The sequence below is a fragment of the Macaca fascicularis genome, chromosome 11 (genome assembly GCF_037993035.2).
Source record: "Macaca fascicularis isolate 582-1 chromosome 11, T2T-MFA8v1.1".
NCBI classification, from domain to species: Eukaryota; Metazoa; Chordata; class Mammalia; order Primates; family Cercopithecidae; genus Macaca; species Macaca fascicularis.
In genome coordinates, this window is record NC_088385.1 from 117326144 (window position 1) to 117344093 (window position 17950).

At 44.7% G+C, this 17950-nt stretch overlaps 1 protein-coding gene across 2 annotated transcripts; it reads right to left on the bottom strand.

Annotated features, from left to right (window-relative positions):
- Positions 1-924: 924 nt before the first annotated feature.
- On the bottom strand, positions 925-17945 carry GPN3 (GPN-loop GTPase 3). Of its 2 annotated transcripts, none has more exons than XM_005572239.5 (8): positions 17698-17945; positions 14348-14456; positions 9051-9218; positions 6855-6979; positions 4542-4657; positions 4316-4412; positions 2484-2612; positions 925-1512 (listed from the first exon to the last, which is right to left on the bottom strand). In XM_005572239.5, the coding sequence occupies exons 1-8, from the start codon at positions 17860-17862 to the stop codon at positions 1450-1452; spliced, it is 972 nt and encodes a 323-aa protein (XP_005572296.4). In that variant the 5' UTR covers positions 17863-17945; the 3' UTR covers positions 925-1449. The 2 variants fall into 2 exon arrangements, with proteins under 2 accessions (XP_005572296.4, XP_045221858.2); XM_045365923.3 differs by lacking the exon at positions 17698-17945 and adding an exon at positions 17382-17483.
- Positions 17946-17950: the final 5 nt, after the last annotated feature.

The following is a 17950-nucleotide window of genomic DNA, read 5'->3' on the forward strand; positions in this document are numbered from 1 at the left end:
CTCTCTCCGAGGTTCAGTCTCACAGCCCAGCATGACAGCCCCACGTGAGCAAAGCGCTGCCTGCACTGAGTCCCTGTTCTATCCCCAGTACCTGGCATCCATAGAACTTCAGTAAATTTGTGTAAAGAATCATGTCAGCCCTGCCTATGAGACAGTGAAATCCTCGAGGACTGGAATTGTCAGATTCATCTTTGAAACCCTAGTGTCCAGTGGGGAAGGCACTGGAATTGGGTCCTTCACTTTTTCTCCACAGGCACATACCATACTCTCTAGAAGCTAAACCAGGGAGGACCAAGAGGGCAACTGAAAAGCTGCCTCTCCTTTCTTCCCCTCCCATGTGACAATAAAGTTTCTAAGAATTAGCAACCCTGGGAGATCAGACTGTTTCCACAGTCTCTATCCTCTAAGGGCCACAGGAAAGTCCCCAGGAAGCCCAGCATATCCCAATGTTGCCCACTCATCATGCTCCTCCCTGACTGGACCATGGTGTAGACACCCGACCCTTCCCTCTAGCCTGGCCCCCCAGGCATAAGCTACCACTGACACCTACAGGTCCTCACATTTTTTTTTGAGATGGTGTCTCACTGTTGCCCAGGCTGGAGTGCAATGGTGCGATCCTGGCTCACTGCAAGCTCCACCTTCTGGATTCAAGGGATTCTCCCACTTCAGCCTCTCAAATAGCTGGAATTACAGGCAGGAGCCACCATGCCCAGCTATTTTTTTTTTTTTATTTTTAGTAGAGACAGGCTTTCACCATGCTGGTCTTGAACTCCTGACCTCAGGTGATCCGCCTGCCTCGGCCTCCTAAAGTGCTGGCATTATAGGTGTGAGCCACCATGCTGGGCCACATTTTGCTTCTTTAATTAAAATGAATCAAATTAGACACTGCACTGTACTTGTTATCTAGGCCCAAGAATCATTAAAAACCTTTCTGTTTCTTTTATATATACACATACATATCTCAAAACATAGTTATTTTTACTTTTTAAGTTATATAAATAATATACATTTTCAATACAGGAAAATGGGAAGATACAGATAAGCAATGGTCTTATGTATATACTTGTAGCTTTTTCCCTTCGGACACACATATTTTGTTACAGTAATTCCTGCATCTCAAAAATAATACAAAAAGTGAAAATAAGTTTAGCCTTAACCTTAGCTCAGGTGCTAATTTATATTATATACAAATCTATGTGCATTCATTTCAATTTTGACTTATAAAATCTAAAGTGATGCTGTTATAACACTAAAAGATTCCACTTTAAACAGCAGCAGTTTCAGAATAATTAAAAACTTGATTCAGGCATGTGGCTGATAAAGAATGAGGTATTACTTTTTTCATTAAAATAAGTAGCTTTCTACTACTGCATCCTTTGAAGAGAAGAATGTTCTACTGGTTTGGCCACAAGCTCTTCATGTATAGATGGTTACTTTTTAGTAAACTCTTCATTCATCCTGGCATTCTTGGAAATATTCGTCAAACATAGAGGAAGACTCATCTTCACGTTCCTGACACAATGGAAACACAAAATAGAAAATATATTTATTTCCCCTCAGTCAAAACTAGTATGTGTTTAAATATTTTTCAGGTAATACCCTATGTGGAACTAATTACCCAGCACCAGCTCCAGGTGTTGCTTACAGGTAACTGTTAATAGTAAGAAAAGGCATGATTGACAGATTTTTTTCCCAGATATGTAGTAAATTAATGTGCTTCTATCTCAGAAGCATTTCTCATTTGAATTTACATTCATGACGATCCTTGGCTAATTTCCTGTGATAGTGCTTTACTTCCCTGGTAGTCTAGTGGTCAGGAAAATAAAAAATAAAAGAAATTTAAAAAAATGCTTTGCTGACACTATCATTAGTCTTCTCAATGACATATGTGAGGGCAGCCCAATTTCGCCTCCTCTTTGCACATACACCCAAGCTCTGAATACACAGAAGCTTCATCATACTGCCTCAACAAAAATAGAGTAAAAGTGATACAGCTTGTGGAGCACAGTGTTAATTTCAGAGATCACCCAGAAAAGCCCAGTTAACTGCCATCAGTAAGACAAAAAACTAATTTAAGGAGTCTCCTGGATTATGCAAGAGTCCAGTGAGTGCTGGCAAATTTTTTTTTTTTTTTTTTTTTTTTTGAGACGGAGTCTCGCTCTGTCGCCCGGGCTGGAGTGCAGTGGCGCGATCTCGGCTCACTGCAAGCTCCGCCTCCCGGGTTCCCGCCATTCTCCTGCCTCAGCCTCCCGAGTAGCTGGGACTACAGGCGCCTGCCACCTCGCCTGGCTAATTTTTTTGTATTTTTTTAGTAGAGACGGGGTTTCACCGTGTTAGCCAGGATGGTCTTGATCTCTTGACCTTGTGATCCACCCGTCTCGGCCTCCCAAAGTGCTGGGATTACAGGCTTGAGCCACCGCGCCCGGCCTGTGCTGGCAAATATTTTTATCAAAAGCTAACAAACACCCCAAATCAGAAATTACCTTTGGTTCTTTAAATTCTAGGTCTTCTCCATATTGAATGGCAAAATCAATATGCTGCAATACAATGTTCATGCTTTCTTCATCTGACTGATCGTAAGGCAAAAATCGAACCATGCTGTAGTCATCAATCTACAAGTTGCAGATTTCAAGAAAAGTTCATTCTGAAGTTGTGCAAAATACATAATTTTCAACTTATATTTGAGTTTTATAACCATTTATACTTCTGAATAAAAACACTGATGTATTTAGGGGAAGAGGAGGAGGAGGGATAGCTAGACACAGAGAGTAAATCATTGATTTTTCTGACTTCTGATTGGCTAGAACACTTGTTAGCTTATTACTTTAACTAGACACTGTTTCACGGCTATTTATCTGAATTCAACAACCACTGGAAATTTCACAGGAGCACAAACAGTCCTGAACTCTCCAAATGGCTAGAAATAATGAGATGTTAGTTAATTTATTGGCCACTACCAATAACTACTTCTAAATTAAACTGCTGACTAACCAGCCCACAGCCCTTTTCCTTCCTCCACTTTGCAGAAAATAGGGATGAACTGTGCTTTTTATAAAGGCGGCAAATGACTGGACAAAGGCAAACATTTGACCAGGTGTTTAGGAAAAAAACCCAAAAAACTTCAACTTTTTTTTTTAATCTTTTTTTTTTTTTGGAGAGAGTTTTTTTCTTGTTGCTCAACCTCCGCCTCCCAGGTTCAAGCAATTCTCCTGCCTCAGCCTCCCAAGTAGCTGGGACTACAGGCGTGTGCCACCATGCCCGGCTAATTTTGTATTTTTAGTAGAGACGGTGTTTCACCATGTTGGTCAGCCTGGTCTTGAACTCCTGATCTCAAGTGATCCACCCACCTTGGCCTCCCAAAGCGCTGGGATTATAGGTGTGAGCCACTGCGCTCCTGGCCCCCTTTTTGTTTTTTTGAGATGGGGTCTCTCTGCCACCCAGGCTGGAACACAGTGGCATGATCATGGCTCACTACAGCCTTGACCTCCCAGGCTCAAGGGATCCTCCCACCTCAGCCTCCAGAGTGGAACTACAGGCGTGCAGCATCATGCCTGGCTTTTTTGTTTTTTTTTTTTTTTTTGAGTCTTGCTGTTGTTGGACTGGGCTGGAGTGCAATGGCACTATCTCGGCTCACTGCAACCTCCACCTTCTGTGTTCCAGCAACTCTCCTGCCTCAGCCTCCCAAATAGCTAGGATTACAGGCATGCGCCACCATGCCTGGCTAATTTTTGAATTTTTTAGTAGAGACGGGGTTTCACCATGTTGGCCAGGCTGGTCTCGAATTCCTGGCCTCAGGTGATCCACCCACCTCAGCCTCCCAAAGAACTGGGATTACAGGCATAAATCACTGCACCTGGCCTAATTTTTTTTTTTTTTTTTGAAACAAAGTCTTACTCTGTTGCCCAGGCTGGACTGCAGTAGCGTGATCTCCACTCACTGCAACCTCCACCACCAGGTTCAACTGATTCTTCTGCCTCAGGCTCCCGAGTACTGGGATTACAAGTGCACACCACCATGTCCAGCTAATTTTTTTTTTGTATTTTTAGTAGAGACAGGGTTTCACCATGTTGGCCAGGCTTGGTCTCGCACTCTTAACCTCAAATGATCAGCCTGCCCTGGCTCCCAAAGTGCTAGGATTACAGGTGTGAGCCACTGCGCCTGGCCTAATTTAAAAATTGTTTTTAGTGACAGAGTTGTTGCCCACACTGGTCTTGAACTCTTGGACTCAATCTTCCCGCCTTGGTCTGCCAAAGTGCTAGGATTACAGGCATGAGTCACTGCACCTGGCCAAAAAATCCAAACTTTAAAAGCTTACCAGTCCACATATAGCTTTAGTCATTTTCTTGAATTTTTTGCTTCTTAAGTCACTTGTAGAATCTTCTAATAAAGAATACATGTCTGGATCTAAAAACCTTTAAAAGAGAGAAAGACTGATGAATTCAGGAGACTAGGTTTATAAACCAACCAAACTTCCCGTCTAAATAAAACAGAAGGTTCATCTCTGCAATTGAGATCTGATAATGGAAGAAGAGTGAACTCACTTCTCAATTTCCTTTTTCGCTTTTTTACTCAGCAGATCCATTTTTGTCATGATGTTGACTTGTGGAATTTCTAGAGAGATCATGGCACTTAGGGCTGCCAAGATGCCAGAAATAAACTGAAGGAGGAAACAGAAAAGGGAAGATGAACTGACTGTTGCCAACAAAGTTACCTGGCCTTTGCATAAAGAGTCTTCTATTCCTCACTGGAACAGAACTGGCCTAAATAAAAGAAATGCAGCCTGGGCATGGTGGCTCACACCTGTAATCCAGCACTTTGGGAGGCCAAGGTGGGCAGATCACCTGAGGTCAGGAGTTCAAGACCAGCCTAGCCAACATGGTGAAACCTTGTCTCTACTAACAATACAAAATTAGCCGGGCGTGGTGGCACGTGCCTGTAATCCCAGCTACTTGGGAGTCTGAGGCAGGAGAATCACTTGAACCCAGGAGGCGGAGGTTCCAGTGAGCCAAGATCGCACCACCACACTCCAGCCTGGGCAACAAGAGTGAAACTCGGTCTCAAAAAAAAAAAAAAAAAAAAAAAAAAGAAATGCTAGTTCAGAACATGTGGAAAAGGCAAAATTATTATTTTATTTTATTTTTTTTGAGACAGAGTCTCGCTCTGTCCCCCAGGCTGGAGTGCAGTGGCACGATCTCGGCTCACTGCAAGCTCCGTCTCCTGGGTTCAGGCCATTCTCCTGCCTCAGCCTCCCGAGTAGCTGGGACTATAGGCGCCCGCCACCGCACCTGGCTAATTTTTTGTATTTTTAGTAGAGACGGGGTTTCACCGTGGTCTCGATCTCCTGACCTTGTGATCCGCCCGCCTCGGCCGCCCAAAGTGCTGGGATTACAGGCGTGAGCCACCGCGCCCGGCTGGCAAAATTATTATTTTATTAAAAGAAATGCTAGCCATATAGAAAAAAAAAAATGTTCCCTAATCAGATGCTTGACCCTTGGTTCCCAAAGGTGAGGGAAGATATAGATAACATACAGTGATCACAAATCTCAATTTAGACAGCATTTTAATTTCCTTTCCCATCTACTATTCCTTAAGAGCTATTAATAAAAAATTTGATCTAGGTAGTTCATAAACTGGTCAAAAGGTCCTCAGAAAATTAAAAATAGACTTTTATTTTATTTATTTTTTTTATTTATTTATTTATTTTTTTTTGAGACGGAGTCTCGCTCTGTCGCCCAGGCTGAAGTGCAGTGGCCGGATCTCAGCTCACTGCAAGCTCCGCCTCCCGGGTTCACGCCATTCTCCTGCCTCAGTCTCCCGAGTAGCTGGGACTACAGGCGCCCGCCACCTCGCCCGGCTAGTTTTTTGTATTTTTTAGTAGAGACGGGGTTTCACCGTGTTAGCCAGGATGGTCTCGATCTCCTGACCTCGTGATCCGCCCGTCTCGGCCTCCCAAAGTGCTGGGATTACAGGCTTGAGCCACCGCGCCCGGCCAAAAATAGACTTTTATAAAATAGCCATCTGCTTCAGTTTTTTTCTCTCCCGCTACCCCCCCCCCCTTTTCTTTAGAGACAGAGTCTCACTCTGTCACTCAGGCTGGTGTGCAATGGTGCGATCTTGGCGATCTCGACTCACTGCAACCTCTGCTTCCTGTACTCAAGCAATCCTCCCACTTCAGCTTCCCAAGTAGCTGGGACTACAGGCACGTGCCACAATGCCTAGCTAATTTTTGTATTTGTTGTAGAGACAGGGTCTCACTCTGTTGCCCAAGCAGGTCTGGAACTCCTGGGCTCAAGCAATCCTCCTGCCTTGGCCTCCCAAAGTGCTGAGATTATAGGTGTGAGCCACTTTGCCCAACAACCTCAGTTTTTTCTTGGTAAGCAGTTCCTCTTAAATCTTTATGATATAATAATTTACTATTTTTGATTTATAACATATTATAATAATTTAATAACAAAAGGGATACTAAGTAACTCTGGAATCATTTGTGAAATGTTCAGAATCACACAATAATTAAAGGGAATTGTCATCTGCTTGTACTCATAGTTTAAAAATCTGTAAGAGACTTTGGGAGGCCAAGGCAGGTAGATCACTTGATGTTTGAGGTCAGGAGTTTGAGACTAGCCTGGCCGTCTCTACTAAAAATACAAAAATTAGCCAGGCATGGTGGCACGCACCTGTAATTCCAGCTACTCAGGAAGCTGAGGCACAAGAATCACTTGAACCGGGAGGCAGAGGTTGCAGTGAGTTGAGATCACGCCACTGTGCTCCAGCCTGGGCAACAGAGTAAGACTCTGTCTCAAAAAAAAAAAAAAAAAAAAAAAAAAAAGAAATCCGTAAGAGATTTAGCTTCAGACCTTGAATGACTCCACCATGAACTGAGAATCAACAAGAAAAACTCCACAGACTCGGAACTCCCACTGCTCGAGCTGCTGGACCAGTTGTTTCATCACAGGCAGGTGAGTGTACAACTCAATCTGACCTACATGAAGAGTATTGCAAGAATTTTAGAAACAGCAAATATGTTAAATCATCAAGTTAGAGGAAACAAATTTTCCCCATAAGATGGATAAAAATAAAAGCCAACACATTTTTAAGGGGCCCACAGCCTCTCAAAGCAATCATAAAACCTAAGATACTGCCACCATAGGACTCCCTATTAAGTTTTATGTAGAAAATGAGGTTCTCTGGTTGGGCAGGGTGGCTCATGCCTGTAATCCCAGCACTTTGGGAGGCTGTGGTGAGTGGATCACTTGGGGCCAGGAGTTCAAGACCAGTCTGGCCAACATAGTGAAACCCTGTCTCTACTAAAAATACAAAAAAATTAGCCAGGCGTGGTGGTGCGTGCCTGTGGTCCCAGCTACTCCTTGGGATGCTGAGGCACAAGAATCGCTTAAACCCGGGAGGAGGCGGCTGCAGTGAGCCAAGATCACGCCACTGCACTCCAGCCTGGGCGATAGAGTAAGACTCCGTCTTTAAAAAAAAAAAAAAAAAAAAGAAAAAAGAAAGAACGAACATGAGGTTCTTCACACTTTAGTTTTCTGCCAATCAATGTGAGTGCTACTGACCAGATACCATGGCTCACACACCTGTAATCCCAGCATTTTGGGAGGCTAAAGTGGGTGGATAGCTTGAGCCCAGGACTTTGAGACCTGCCTGAGCAATACAATATCTCTACAAAAATAAATAAATAAGTGATACAAAGATATCTATAGTTTGGGAATATTCATCAAGCTGTATACTTATGACATATATACTTTTCTGTGGGTATATGTATGGTCAATTAAAAGCAAGGGGAAAAAAGTGAGGGACATAAATGGTCAAAGCCAGGTCAGGCTCAAGTTGAAAATTCACAATTTGGGCTGGGCGTGGTGGCTCACACAAGTAATCCCAGCATTTGGGAAGCCGAGGCAGGTGAATCACCTAAGGTCTGGAGTTTGAGACCAGCCTGGCCAGCATAGTGAAACCCTGTCTCTACTAAAAATACAAAAATTAGCTGGGTGTGGTGGTGGGCACCTGTAATCCCAGCTACTTGGGAAGCTGAGACAGGAGAATCACTTGAACCCAGGAAGTGGAGACTGGAGTGAGCCAAGATGGCGCCATCATACTCCAGCCTGAGTGACAGGAGTGAAACTCTGTCTCAAAAAAAAAAAAAAGAAAAGAAAAAAGAAAAAAAAAAAAAGAAAATTCACTATTTGGCTTCAGAAGCCATGTGCTATTATCTGTCTCCTACCAGTCACACCTCATGACAATTGCCTCTTTATTATGCTCCAGCCACATCGGCCTTTTCAGTGCCTTAAAACAGCATTGTTCCTTCCTCCTGGGAGGTGTTCAGCAGGCTGTGCCCTCTGCTTTCCTCAGCCTCCAGCCCAGTTGAAAGGCCGCATCAGATGCCTCTCTAACCGCCATTATCTGTGTGATGATCTGTACTATTCCTGTGGAATACTCAATGACAACTGAATATTAAATAATCATTTGGACGCTATTTCTTTGTACTGTCTTGAGTTCTGCCAAACTGTGAGCTCCATGAGGCCAGAGACCATGGCTATTTGTGCTCTATGGTATTCCCAGTGTACAAATCAAGCACTCAATAGATATACTTTTTTTTGTTTGCTTTTGAGTCAGAGTCTCACTCCGTTGCCCAGGCTGGAATGTAGTGATGCGATTTTGGCTCACTGCAAGCTCCACCTCCTGGGTTCATGCCATTCTCCTGCCTCAGCCTCCCGAGTAGCTGGGACTACAGGCGCCCGCCACCACGCCCAGCTAATTTTTTGTATTTTTAGTAGAGATGGGTTTCACCATGTTAGCCAGGATGGTCTCGATCTCCTGACTTCGTGATCCACCCACCTCGGCCTCCCAAAGTGCTGGGATTACAAGCATGAGCCACTGCACCCGGCCTCAATAGATAGACTTAATAAGTCACAGCCATTGAATAAGAATAGCTTGGTACTCTACTGCAGTATAGTTTAGAGCTACAAATGCTCACTCTCCCTTCTCCTATTAAGGATGGAACTATCAAGACTTTAAGGAAAGCATTCAAATTGTTGATTCACCTGGACAATCAAAAAGTATATAGTCGTCCTCTACATGGCCAAGACAGTTCTCCAGCCAGTCAAAGTTATTGGCAAAGTACTCCATGCAAAATACCAATCCTCCATTGGGACCAAATCGCAGAGAATCATCCTCCATTACATCATCCACCTCGATCAGTTCCCGGATGTCTGAAAAGGACAAATAGGGCCCAGAATACATGTGTCCCTTCAAAAATTGTTATCCTTACTAGAAATAGAACATAAAAGTTAATAATTACATAAAAAACTCATATGCAGGAAATTATTTATGTACATGGCTTTTCACTGTAGCAGTGTCCATCAATAGAGAAATTAGCAAATAAATTATTGTTCAGCCAGACAATGGAATACTACACAGTCATAAATGGGGAAAATCTCTTTAAGTATTAACAATAATACAACGTCCTAGGCATATTGTTCAGTGAAAAATGCAAGGTACAGAACTGTGTAAGAATGCTATCATTGGTGTTAATAAAAGACAAAAATTCACTACATAGACATAATACATATACATCTTGAATTTTATGTGCACAGGCTATGAAAGAACACACCAGAAACTGGTAACACTGGCTGCTCCCAGGAAGGGGAGCTGATTGCTGGGACGCAGAGCTGAGAGGAAGATGTTTTCCTGTATACTTACTCTTTAGTACTTTTACGTTATGAACCACGTGAATATGTATTACCTATTCCTAAAAAGTACAAAACGAAAAAAAGAAAACTGATTACCATTTCTTTTTTTTTTTTTTTGAGACGGAGTCTTGCTCTGTGCCCCAGGCTGGAGTGCAGTGGCGCGATCTCGGCTCACTGCAAGCTCCGCCCCCCGGGTTCACGCCATTCTCCTGCCTCAGCCTCCCAAGTAGCTGGGACTACAGGCGCCCACCACCACACCCGGCTAGTTTTTTGTATTTTTTTTAGTAGAGACGGGGTTTCACGGTGTTAGCCAGGATGGTCTCAATCTCCTGACCTTGTGATCCGCCCGCCTCGGCCTCCCAAAGTAACACTAAGGTAACTATTTCACCTCCCTGAGCCTCACTTTCTTTATCCTGGGGTAGAAGGATGAGAACTATGAGATAATGTATCAAAATCACTAACAGGAGCTCTGCCGCAGTGACTCATGCCTGTAATCCCAGCACTTTCGGAGGGTGAGGCAGGTGGATCACTTGAGGTCAGGAGTTCAAGACCAGCCTGGCCAACATGCTGAAACCTGTCTCTACTAAAAATATACAAATTAGGCTGGGTGTGGTGGCTCACGCATGTAATTCTAGCACTTTGGGAGGCCAAGGTGAGGGAATCATGAGATCAGGAGTTCGAGACCAGCCTGGCCAATATGGTGAAGCCCCATCTCTACTAAAAATACAAAAATTAGCCAGGCGTGGTGGTGCATGCCTGTAGTTCTAGCTACTCCGGAGGCTGAGGCAGGAGAATTACTTGAACCCAGGAAGCGGAGGTTGCAGTGAGCCAAGATCACGCCATTGCACTCAAGCCCAGGCGACAGAGCAAGACTCCATCTCAAACAAAAACAAAAACAAACAAAAATAGAAAAATTAGTCAGGTGTGCTGGCACGTGCCTGTAATCCCAGCTGCTCGAGAGGCTGAGGCAGGAGAATTACTTGAACCCAGGAGGCAGAGGTTGCAGTGAGATGTCATGGTGCCACTGCACTCCAGCCTGGGCAGCAGAGACAGACTCTGCCTCAGGGAAAAAAAAAAAAAAAATCACCAACAGGAGAGGCTTAAAAAATTCTGGTATGTCAAGCCTGTAATCCCAGCACTTTGGGAGGCCGAGACGGGCGGATCACGAGGTCAGGAGATCGAGACCATCCTGGCTAACACGGTGAAACCCCGTCTCTACTAAAAAATACAAAAAAAAACTAGCCGGGCGAGGTGGCGGGCGCCTGTAGTCCCAGCTACTCGGGAGGCTGAGGCAGGAGAATGGCGTAGACCCGGGAGGCGGAGCTTGCAGTGAGCTGAGATCCGGCCACTGCACCCCAGCCTGGGCAACAGAGCAAGACTCTGTCTCAAAAAAAAAAAAAAAAAATTCTGGTATGGTTATCTTACTAATTTTTAGGAATCAGTATATAGAATTTTCTACCTTAGGTTTTTACTTATTTTTGTGCTCAAACCTACACTCTCCATTCACAAAGAACTGAGCTTCATTCACAGACACATTTATACTGACAACACCTTCCTACCCCTCCCCCAGCGATAAATAACAGATAACTGATCCAAATTGGGACAATAAATCTGGCTTTCTTTCTTTTTAGACAGGGTCTCACTCTGCTGCCCAGGCTGGAGCGCAGTGGCATAATCATGGCTCACTGCAACCTTGACCTCGTAGGCTCAAGTGATCCCACCACCTCAGCCTCCTGAGTGCTGGGAATACAGGCGCCTGACGGCATGCCAGGCTAATTTCTATATTTCTTGTAGAGATGGGGTTTCACCATGCTGCCCAGGCTGGTCTTACTCCTGGGCTCAAGCCATCCATCTGCCTTGGCCTTCCAAAGTGCTGGGATTACAGGCATGAGTCACAGTGCCCATCCTAAGTCCTCTTTTTAACTAAGCTAGCTTAGAGTGGTTTCCGTTTGCTGCAACCAAATGGTTCCAAAGTAATCCAATGCTTTTTTTCTCAAAGATAAGCATTTCACATCTCTCCCTCTCCCTTCAATCTGCCTTTCCGCAACCTGCTCACTCATTAACAGAAATCAAAAGTTTCTCTTTGCACTTAGTGAGTGCAAAGAGAACGTCCCCAAACCTAAAACGACCTGTCTCCCTCCACAGGAAATGATTATCATACACTCAACAAAGCTGCAAGAGTCACCCTTGATTCCTTACTTTCCTATGCCTTCTTGGTTCAATCCCCCACAAAATGCTATTAATTCAACTTGCAAAATATACTGAATCTGTCAGCTTCCTTATATCTCCACCATGACCACCCTAGTACTGGTGTACACCTGGCTAACTACAACAGCCACAGTGCAGGTTGTACTTCTTTTTTTAATTTTGAGACAGTTTCGCTCTTGTTGCCCAGGCTGGAGTGCAATGGTGCGATCTTGGCTCACCAGAACCTCTGCCTCCCGGGTTCAAGCGATTCTCTTGCCTCAGCCTCCCGAGTAGCTGGCATTACAGGCATGTGCCACCATGCCCAGCTAATTTTGTATTTTTGGTAGAGACGGGGTTTCTCCATGTTGGTCAGGCTGGTCTCGAACTCCCGACCTCAGGTGACCACCCACCTCGGCCTCCCAAAATGCTGGGATAACAGGCATGAGCCACCGTGCCCAGCCATGCAGGTTGTACTTCTACTGTCAACCCACTAAAGTCAATTTTTCATCTAAGCACCTGAGTTATTTTTTAAAACATAAATCAGGCCAAGTGCGGTGGCTCATGCCTATTATTCCAGCACTTTCAGAAGTCAAGCTGGTGGGTCACTTGAGCCCAGGAGTTCGAGACCAGCCTGGGCAATGAGACCAGCCTGGGCCACATGATGAAACCCCACCTCTACAAATAATACAAAAATTGCCCAGGCATGATAGTGTGTGCCTGTAGTCCCAGCTACTTGGGAGACTGAGGTAGGAGGATTGCTTGAGTCTAGAAGGTTGAGACTACAATAAGCTGTGATCAGGCTACTGTACTACAGCCTAGGTGACAGAGTGAGACCTTGTCTCAAAAACAAAACAAAACAACAACAACAACAAAGGCCGGATGCAGTGGCTCACACCTCTAATCCCAGCACTTTGGGAGACTGAGGCCGGCAGACTGCTTGAGCTCAGGAGTTTGAGACCAGTCTGGGCAGCATGGTGAAACCCTGTCTCTACAAAAAAAAAAAAAAAAAAAAATTATAAAATTAGCCAGGCATGGTGGCATGCACCTATAGTACCAGCTACTTGGGAGGCTGAGGTGGGAGGATGGCTTCAGCTCAGGAGGCAAAGGTTGTGAAACTGCACTCCAGCCTGCGCGACAGAGCTGGACCCTGTCTCAAAAAAACCAAAAAACCCCCAAAACATATATCAAATGTCAATCCTTTCCTCTTCTTAAAACCCTCTAGTGGCACCCCACTGACAACAGGATAAAATCCCATCTTCTCATGTCCTGTTAGCCTCTACCTACTTCTTTCTTTCAGTGATTACGCTTCAGCTCACTGACATCTTGGCTTTCCTGGAGAACACCAAATCCTTTCTCACCTCTAGGCTATTTATTTATCTATTTTATTTTTCAGAGATGGATCTTGCAATATTGCCCAGGCTGGACTTGAACTCCTGTGCTCAAGTGATCCTCCCACATCAGCCTCCCAAGTAGCTAGGACTACAGGCACATGTCCCTGCACCCAGCTTGGCATATTTAATGATCTAAATGTTCCCTCATTTTGGAAGGCTTTTCCTCAGTCTGAGGAGCATATTACCATCCTTCAGGTCTAGGCTCAAAGATCCCCTCCTCAGAGTCACCATCCTCCCTAACAATCCTAGCTAAAGCAACCTCACCCAATGAGTACTTCTCATGAGCCTGTCTGCAGTCATCACATTCTGTAACATGTTTATCATTTTGTTTACTGCCTATTTCCTAAAGGTTGGTGATGGCAGGGATAATGTCTATATTATTCTCTGCTATAACTCTGGTGTCTGGCATAAAACAGGTGTTCAACAGACACTTGAAAGAACAAATTAAAAGAATTTAAAAAAACAAACCCAGGCTCCTGACTTACAGTGATCAGCAACATACCACATGATTCACTACAGCAGGACTAAGGACAAAAGGGACAGAATGAAACGGTGCTGAGGGAAGTGTTCATTTACTTTTTTTTTTTGAGACACAGTCTCGCTCTGTTGCCCAGGCTGGAGTGCAGTGGTGCAATCTCGGCTCACCGCAACGTCCGTCTCCTGGGTTCAGGCGATTCTCCTGAGTAGCTGGGATTACAGGCACGCGCCACCACGCCCAGCTAATTTTTTTGTGTTTTTAGTAGAGACAGGGTTTCACCATGCTGGTCTCGAACTCCTGACCTCATGATCTGCCTGCATCAGCCTCCCAAAGTGCTGGGATTACAGGCATGAGCCACTGCGTCCGGCCCCATTTATGTTTAAATCTTACATCAAAGACCAAGAAAGGATACTGTCACACATATCACCATGAACAGATGTGACCAAATGACAAGCTCATGATATTTACCACAAAACCAGGGATCCAGACTATAAAAAGTAATTTTTCAGCTTCTGTGCTAAGCAGCTAGTACTCACTGCCTCCACAGCCCTTACTGTTCCTGAAGGTGGGGGAAGCCTCTGCTCAGGACTTACCAGCCATCACGGAGTAGTTGAAGTGTTCTGCTGCTGGATCCAGGTTTATAACTTGGACAGACCGGTTGAGGGCTTCACAGTGTTGGACCATGGTGGCACAGTAGGTGCTCTGTAATGTCACAAGGCATGAGAGGTTAAAGCAACAGGCAGTGTAGTGCTACTTTCCATACTCTGGAATACTATCCACTAAGGTCACAACTATGCCTTCACCAACCAAGAGGCTGACTGAAAACAAGGGAAAAAGATATCTGACTGGGCTGCAGATTCAAACCTGACTTAGACTCATGGGTAACTCTGCGGAATTTACTTCTCCACTCTGCCCCTAAACTTTCTTGTCTCTTAACTGGGATGTCCTCCATAATCACTAAGGCTCCTTACTGCTCTAACATGTGACAAGTGGTATTTAAAGGGAAGACTTCTGGTTACATAGTGTAACACCTAACACAGTGTCTCTACCAGGACTTGTACAATCCAAACAAACCTTTAGGTAGGATGGTCAGGGATGATGTCTCTGAGTAGGGGATATCTGAGTATATGATAATGAGCTTGCCATCCTAAGGGGAAGAGCATTCCAAGATGAAGGAACGCCAAGGTCAATAAATAGTTTGGAGGTGGCTATCAGTTTGTAACGTTTGGTTTAGATAATTCTTTATCCCTTATGTTGTTGTTACCATACTATGTTAAAATCTGGGGCTGGGTGCAGTGGTTTACGCCTGTAATCCCAGTACTTTGGGAGGCCGAGGTAGGCAGATCACCTGAGGTCAGGAGTTCAAGACCAGCCTGGCCAACATGGTGAAACCCCGCCTCTACTAAATACACAAAAATTAGCCGGGCGTGGTGGCATATGCCTGTAATCTCAGATCCTCGGGAGGCTGAGGCAGGAGAATCACTTGAACCCAGGAGGCGGAGGTCGCAGTGAACTGAGATCACACCACTGCACTCCAGCCTGGATGACAGAACAAGACTCCCAGCTCAAAAAAAAAAAAAAAAAAAAAAAAAAAAAAAAAAAAAAAAATTCTAGGCTACTTGTCTGTGTCATCCTCTGTTTAAAGGCAGAGATGTGTCATTCAGTTTCCCAAGCACAGGGATTAGCACAATACCTACTACATAATAAATACTTGATAATTATTTCTAATTGACTTATTATGTTTAAAGATAAGCTCCACAGGGCAGGGATTTTGTGTGTGCCTGTTTTTTTCCCCACACAACCTCCAGGGCCCAAAACATGCTTGGGAGAAAGAACATACTCAACAAATGTTTCTGATAGTAGGCATCAAAAGCTTATAAAGATACTTGTTTAAGACAATCAGTCCAAAAATTAAAATAGACTATAGAAAAAAAAATCCATTTTGCTGTCCTCTCAGTGCCTTTACACATACTGTTGTCTCTGTCTGTATCTTTTTTTTTTTTTTTTGACAAAGGGTCTCACTCTGTCACCCAGGCTGGAGTGCAGTGGCACCATCATATAGCTCACTGCTGCTTTGACCCAGGCTCAAGCGATTCTCCAGCCTTAGCCCCCGGAGTAGGTGGGACTACAGGCTCTGGCCACCGCACCCAGCTAATTTTTGTATTTTTGGTAGAGACAGGGCTTCACCATGTTGCCCAGGCTGACCTTGAACTCCTGGGCTCAAGTGATCTGCTGGCCTCAGCCTCCCAAAGTGCGAGGATTACAGGCTTAAGCCACCACACCTGGCCACATCACATTGTATCTTAATTGACAGGTCATTATTTGTCTTCCCCAAAAGACTCCAGACTCTGGGTAAGTTAAAGGTCATACGTATCTTAGTTACATGTACATGTTTTTTACTCAGAATAACTCAACAGCTTAGAACAATGTGTTTGTTAAAAACTAAGGCCACACAACACCTCCACAGACTCTAGTGTTTCCCAGTTTTTCTTTTTCTTTTTTTGTGACAGTACCTCTGTCACTCAGGCTGGAGTGCAGTGGCACGATCACCACTCACCACAGCTTCAACCTCCTGGGTTTAGGTAATCCTCCCACCTCAGCCTCCCAAGAAGCTGGGACTACAGGTGCCTGCCACCAGGTCTGGCTAATTTTTGCATTTTTTTGTAAAGACAAGAGTTTCCCCGTATTGCCCAGGCTGGTCCCAAACTCCTGGCTCAGGCGATCCGTCCACCTCCACCTCCCAAAGTGATAGGATTACAGGCGTGAGCCACCACGCCTGGCTATGTTTCCCACACATCTGTTATTTGATCCATATCTTCACCATTCCCACTGTATTTGAATGTTCCTAACATTTCCTTAATATTTGTTTACAAGAAAAAATTTTATCCCTACTGTAAACTGAAAACCAGTTATATTTGACATAACGTGAAGTTAGACATAAAATTACATAAAACTTTTAAATGTTCTTAATTTTAGCTAAATACAAGTGCCTATTAAAAGCTCTGAGACTAAGAACTGCTCTCTGAAAAGACCTGAGGATTAAATAAGTGCTGAAGATACACACTAGCACCGAGCACAATTTCTCCTAAATGCGAAGAACTGAAAGAGAAATGAAAAGGCAACAATTTCCTCAATACATGATCTGATGCTCCTTAATGTTGGGTCCATGTACCACCTAAAAGCACCTTAAATACCAAAAGTCCATGTTCCAAGTTCTGAGAAACAGTAATTAACGAGACCCCACTTTAGCCGTCTGGGAGCGAAACAGGGCCGGATTCTGGAGTTTAGACAAAACTGGATTTAAATTTTTTTGCTGGGCAAAGAACTTAACCTTTCTGTGTCTCGTTGTCTGCAAAATGAGAATGAGATCTCTCTCACAGGGTTGTTGTAGAAATCAGCAAGGCGTTTAATCTACTGCCTGGGGCTTAAGTATCCAATAAATATTAACAACTACCATTATTTCCCTTTCAAAACAACAACAAAAAACATGAAGCCAGACAGCATAAATGAGTTGCGTGGGGTCTCAGGGTTCCCAATACACATACCCGCCGCCTCGCTCCCTCAGGACCCAACCTCCCGCCTCCCATGAACCCCTACTTTTCTCTCCTTGTCCCCTCAGATCCTCACCTTCCCGCTGCCCGCGGGGCCCATGACGAGCTGCGCATACCGAGGCATGTCGGCTCCCGGAGCCGCCCGCCACACTCCCTCAGCCTTCGCGCGACGCCCACTGAGTTCCGGGAAAGTGAAGTGCGAACCAATCGCAATCCACATTCTTTCTACGTCTCCATTTCTACCACACCTCCTTCTACGGGACAGCCCGCGGGCCAAATCCGGTGAGAAAAGCATCCTGAGACAAAAGTGGAGGGGTGAAGGAGATGATATGCGCGTGCGCAGAAGTAGTTGTTGGAAATCGGCCGTTGGGATGCAGCCTAAGCTTGGATACCTGGGTAATAACGGATAACAGATAAAGCTCCGCATCCTTGAGCCGCGTGCTTCGGTCCGTGGTTTGCGTGCAGACTTTTGACCTGTATGGTGACCCTCGCGATTTGCAAATGTGTTGAGGATCTGGAATACTGAAGTGGAAAGCACCTCTTGTTTTGGGGAGCATGTATATTTCCCTCCTGTGACGCACTGCTTCCACAGAGGTGCAAACGTGCAAACGCTCAGCTACCGCAGCGCTCCTGCCCCTCCCCCAC

Excerpts from the sequence above, each read along its gene's own strand:
- GPN3 (XM_005572239.5), bottom strand. The coding sequence starts at position 17,862 with ATGCTCCCCAAAACAAGAGGTGCTTTCCACTTCAGTATTCCAGATCCT. Across the intron at positions 9,219-14,347 it reads CAACTACTCCGTGATGGCTG|ACATCCGGGAACTGATCGAG; the intron begins GTAAGTCCTGAG and ends TGTCCTTTTCAG. Across the intron at positions 4,658-6,854 it reads TCATGGTGGAGTCATTCAAG|TTTATTTCTGGCATCTTGGC; the intron begins GTCTGAAGCTAA and ends TTCCTCCTTCAG.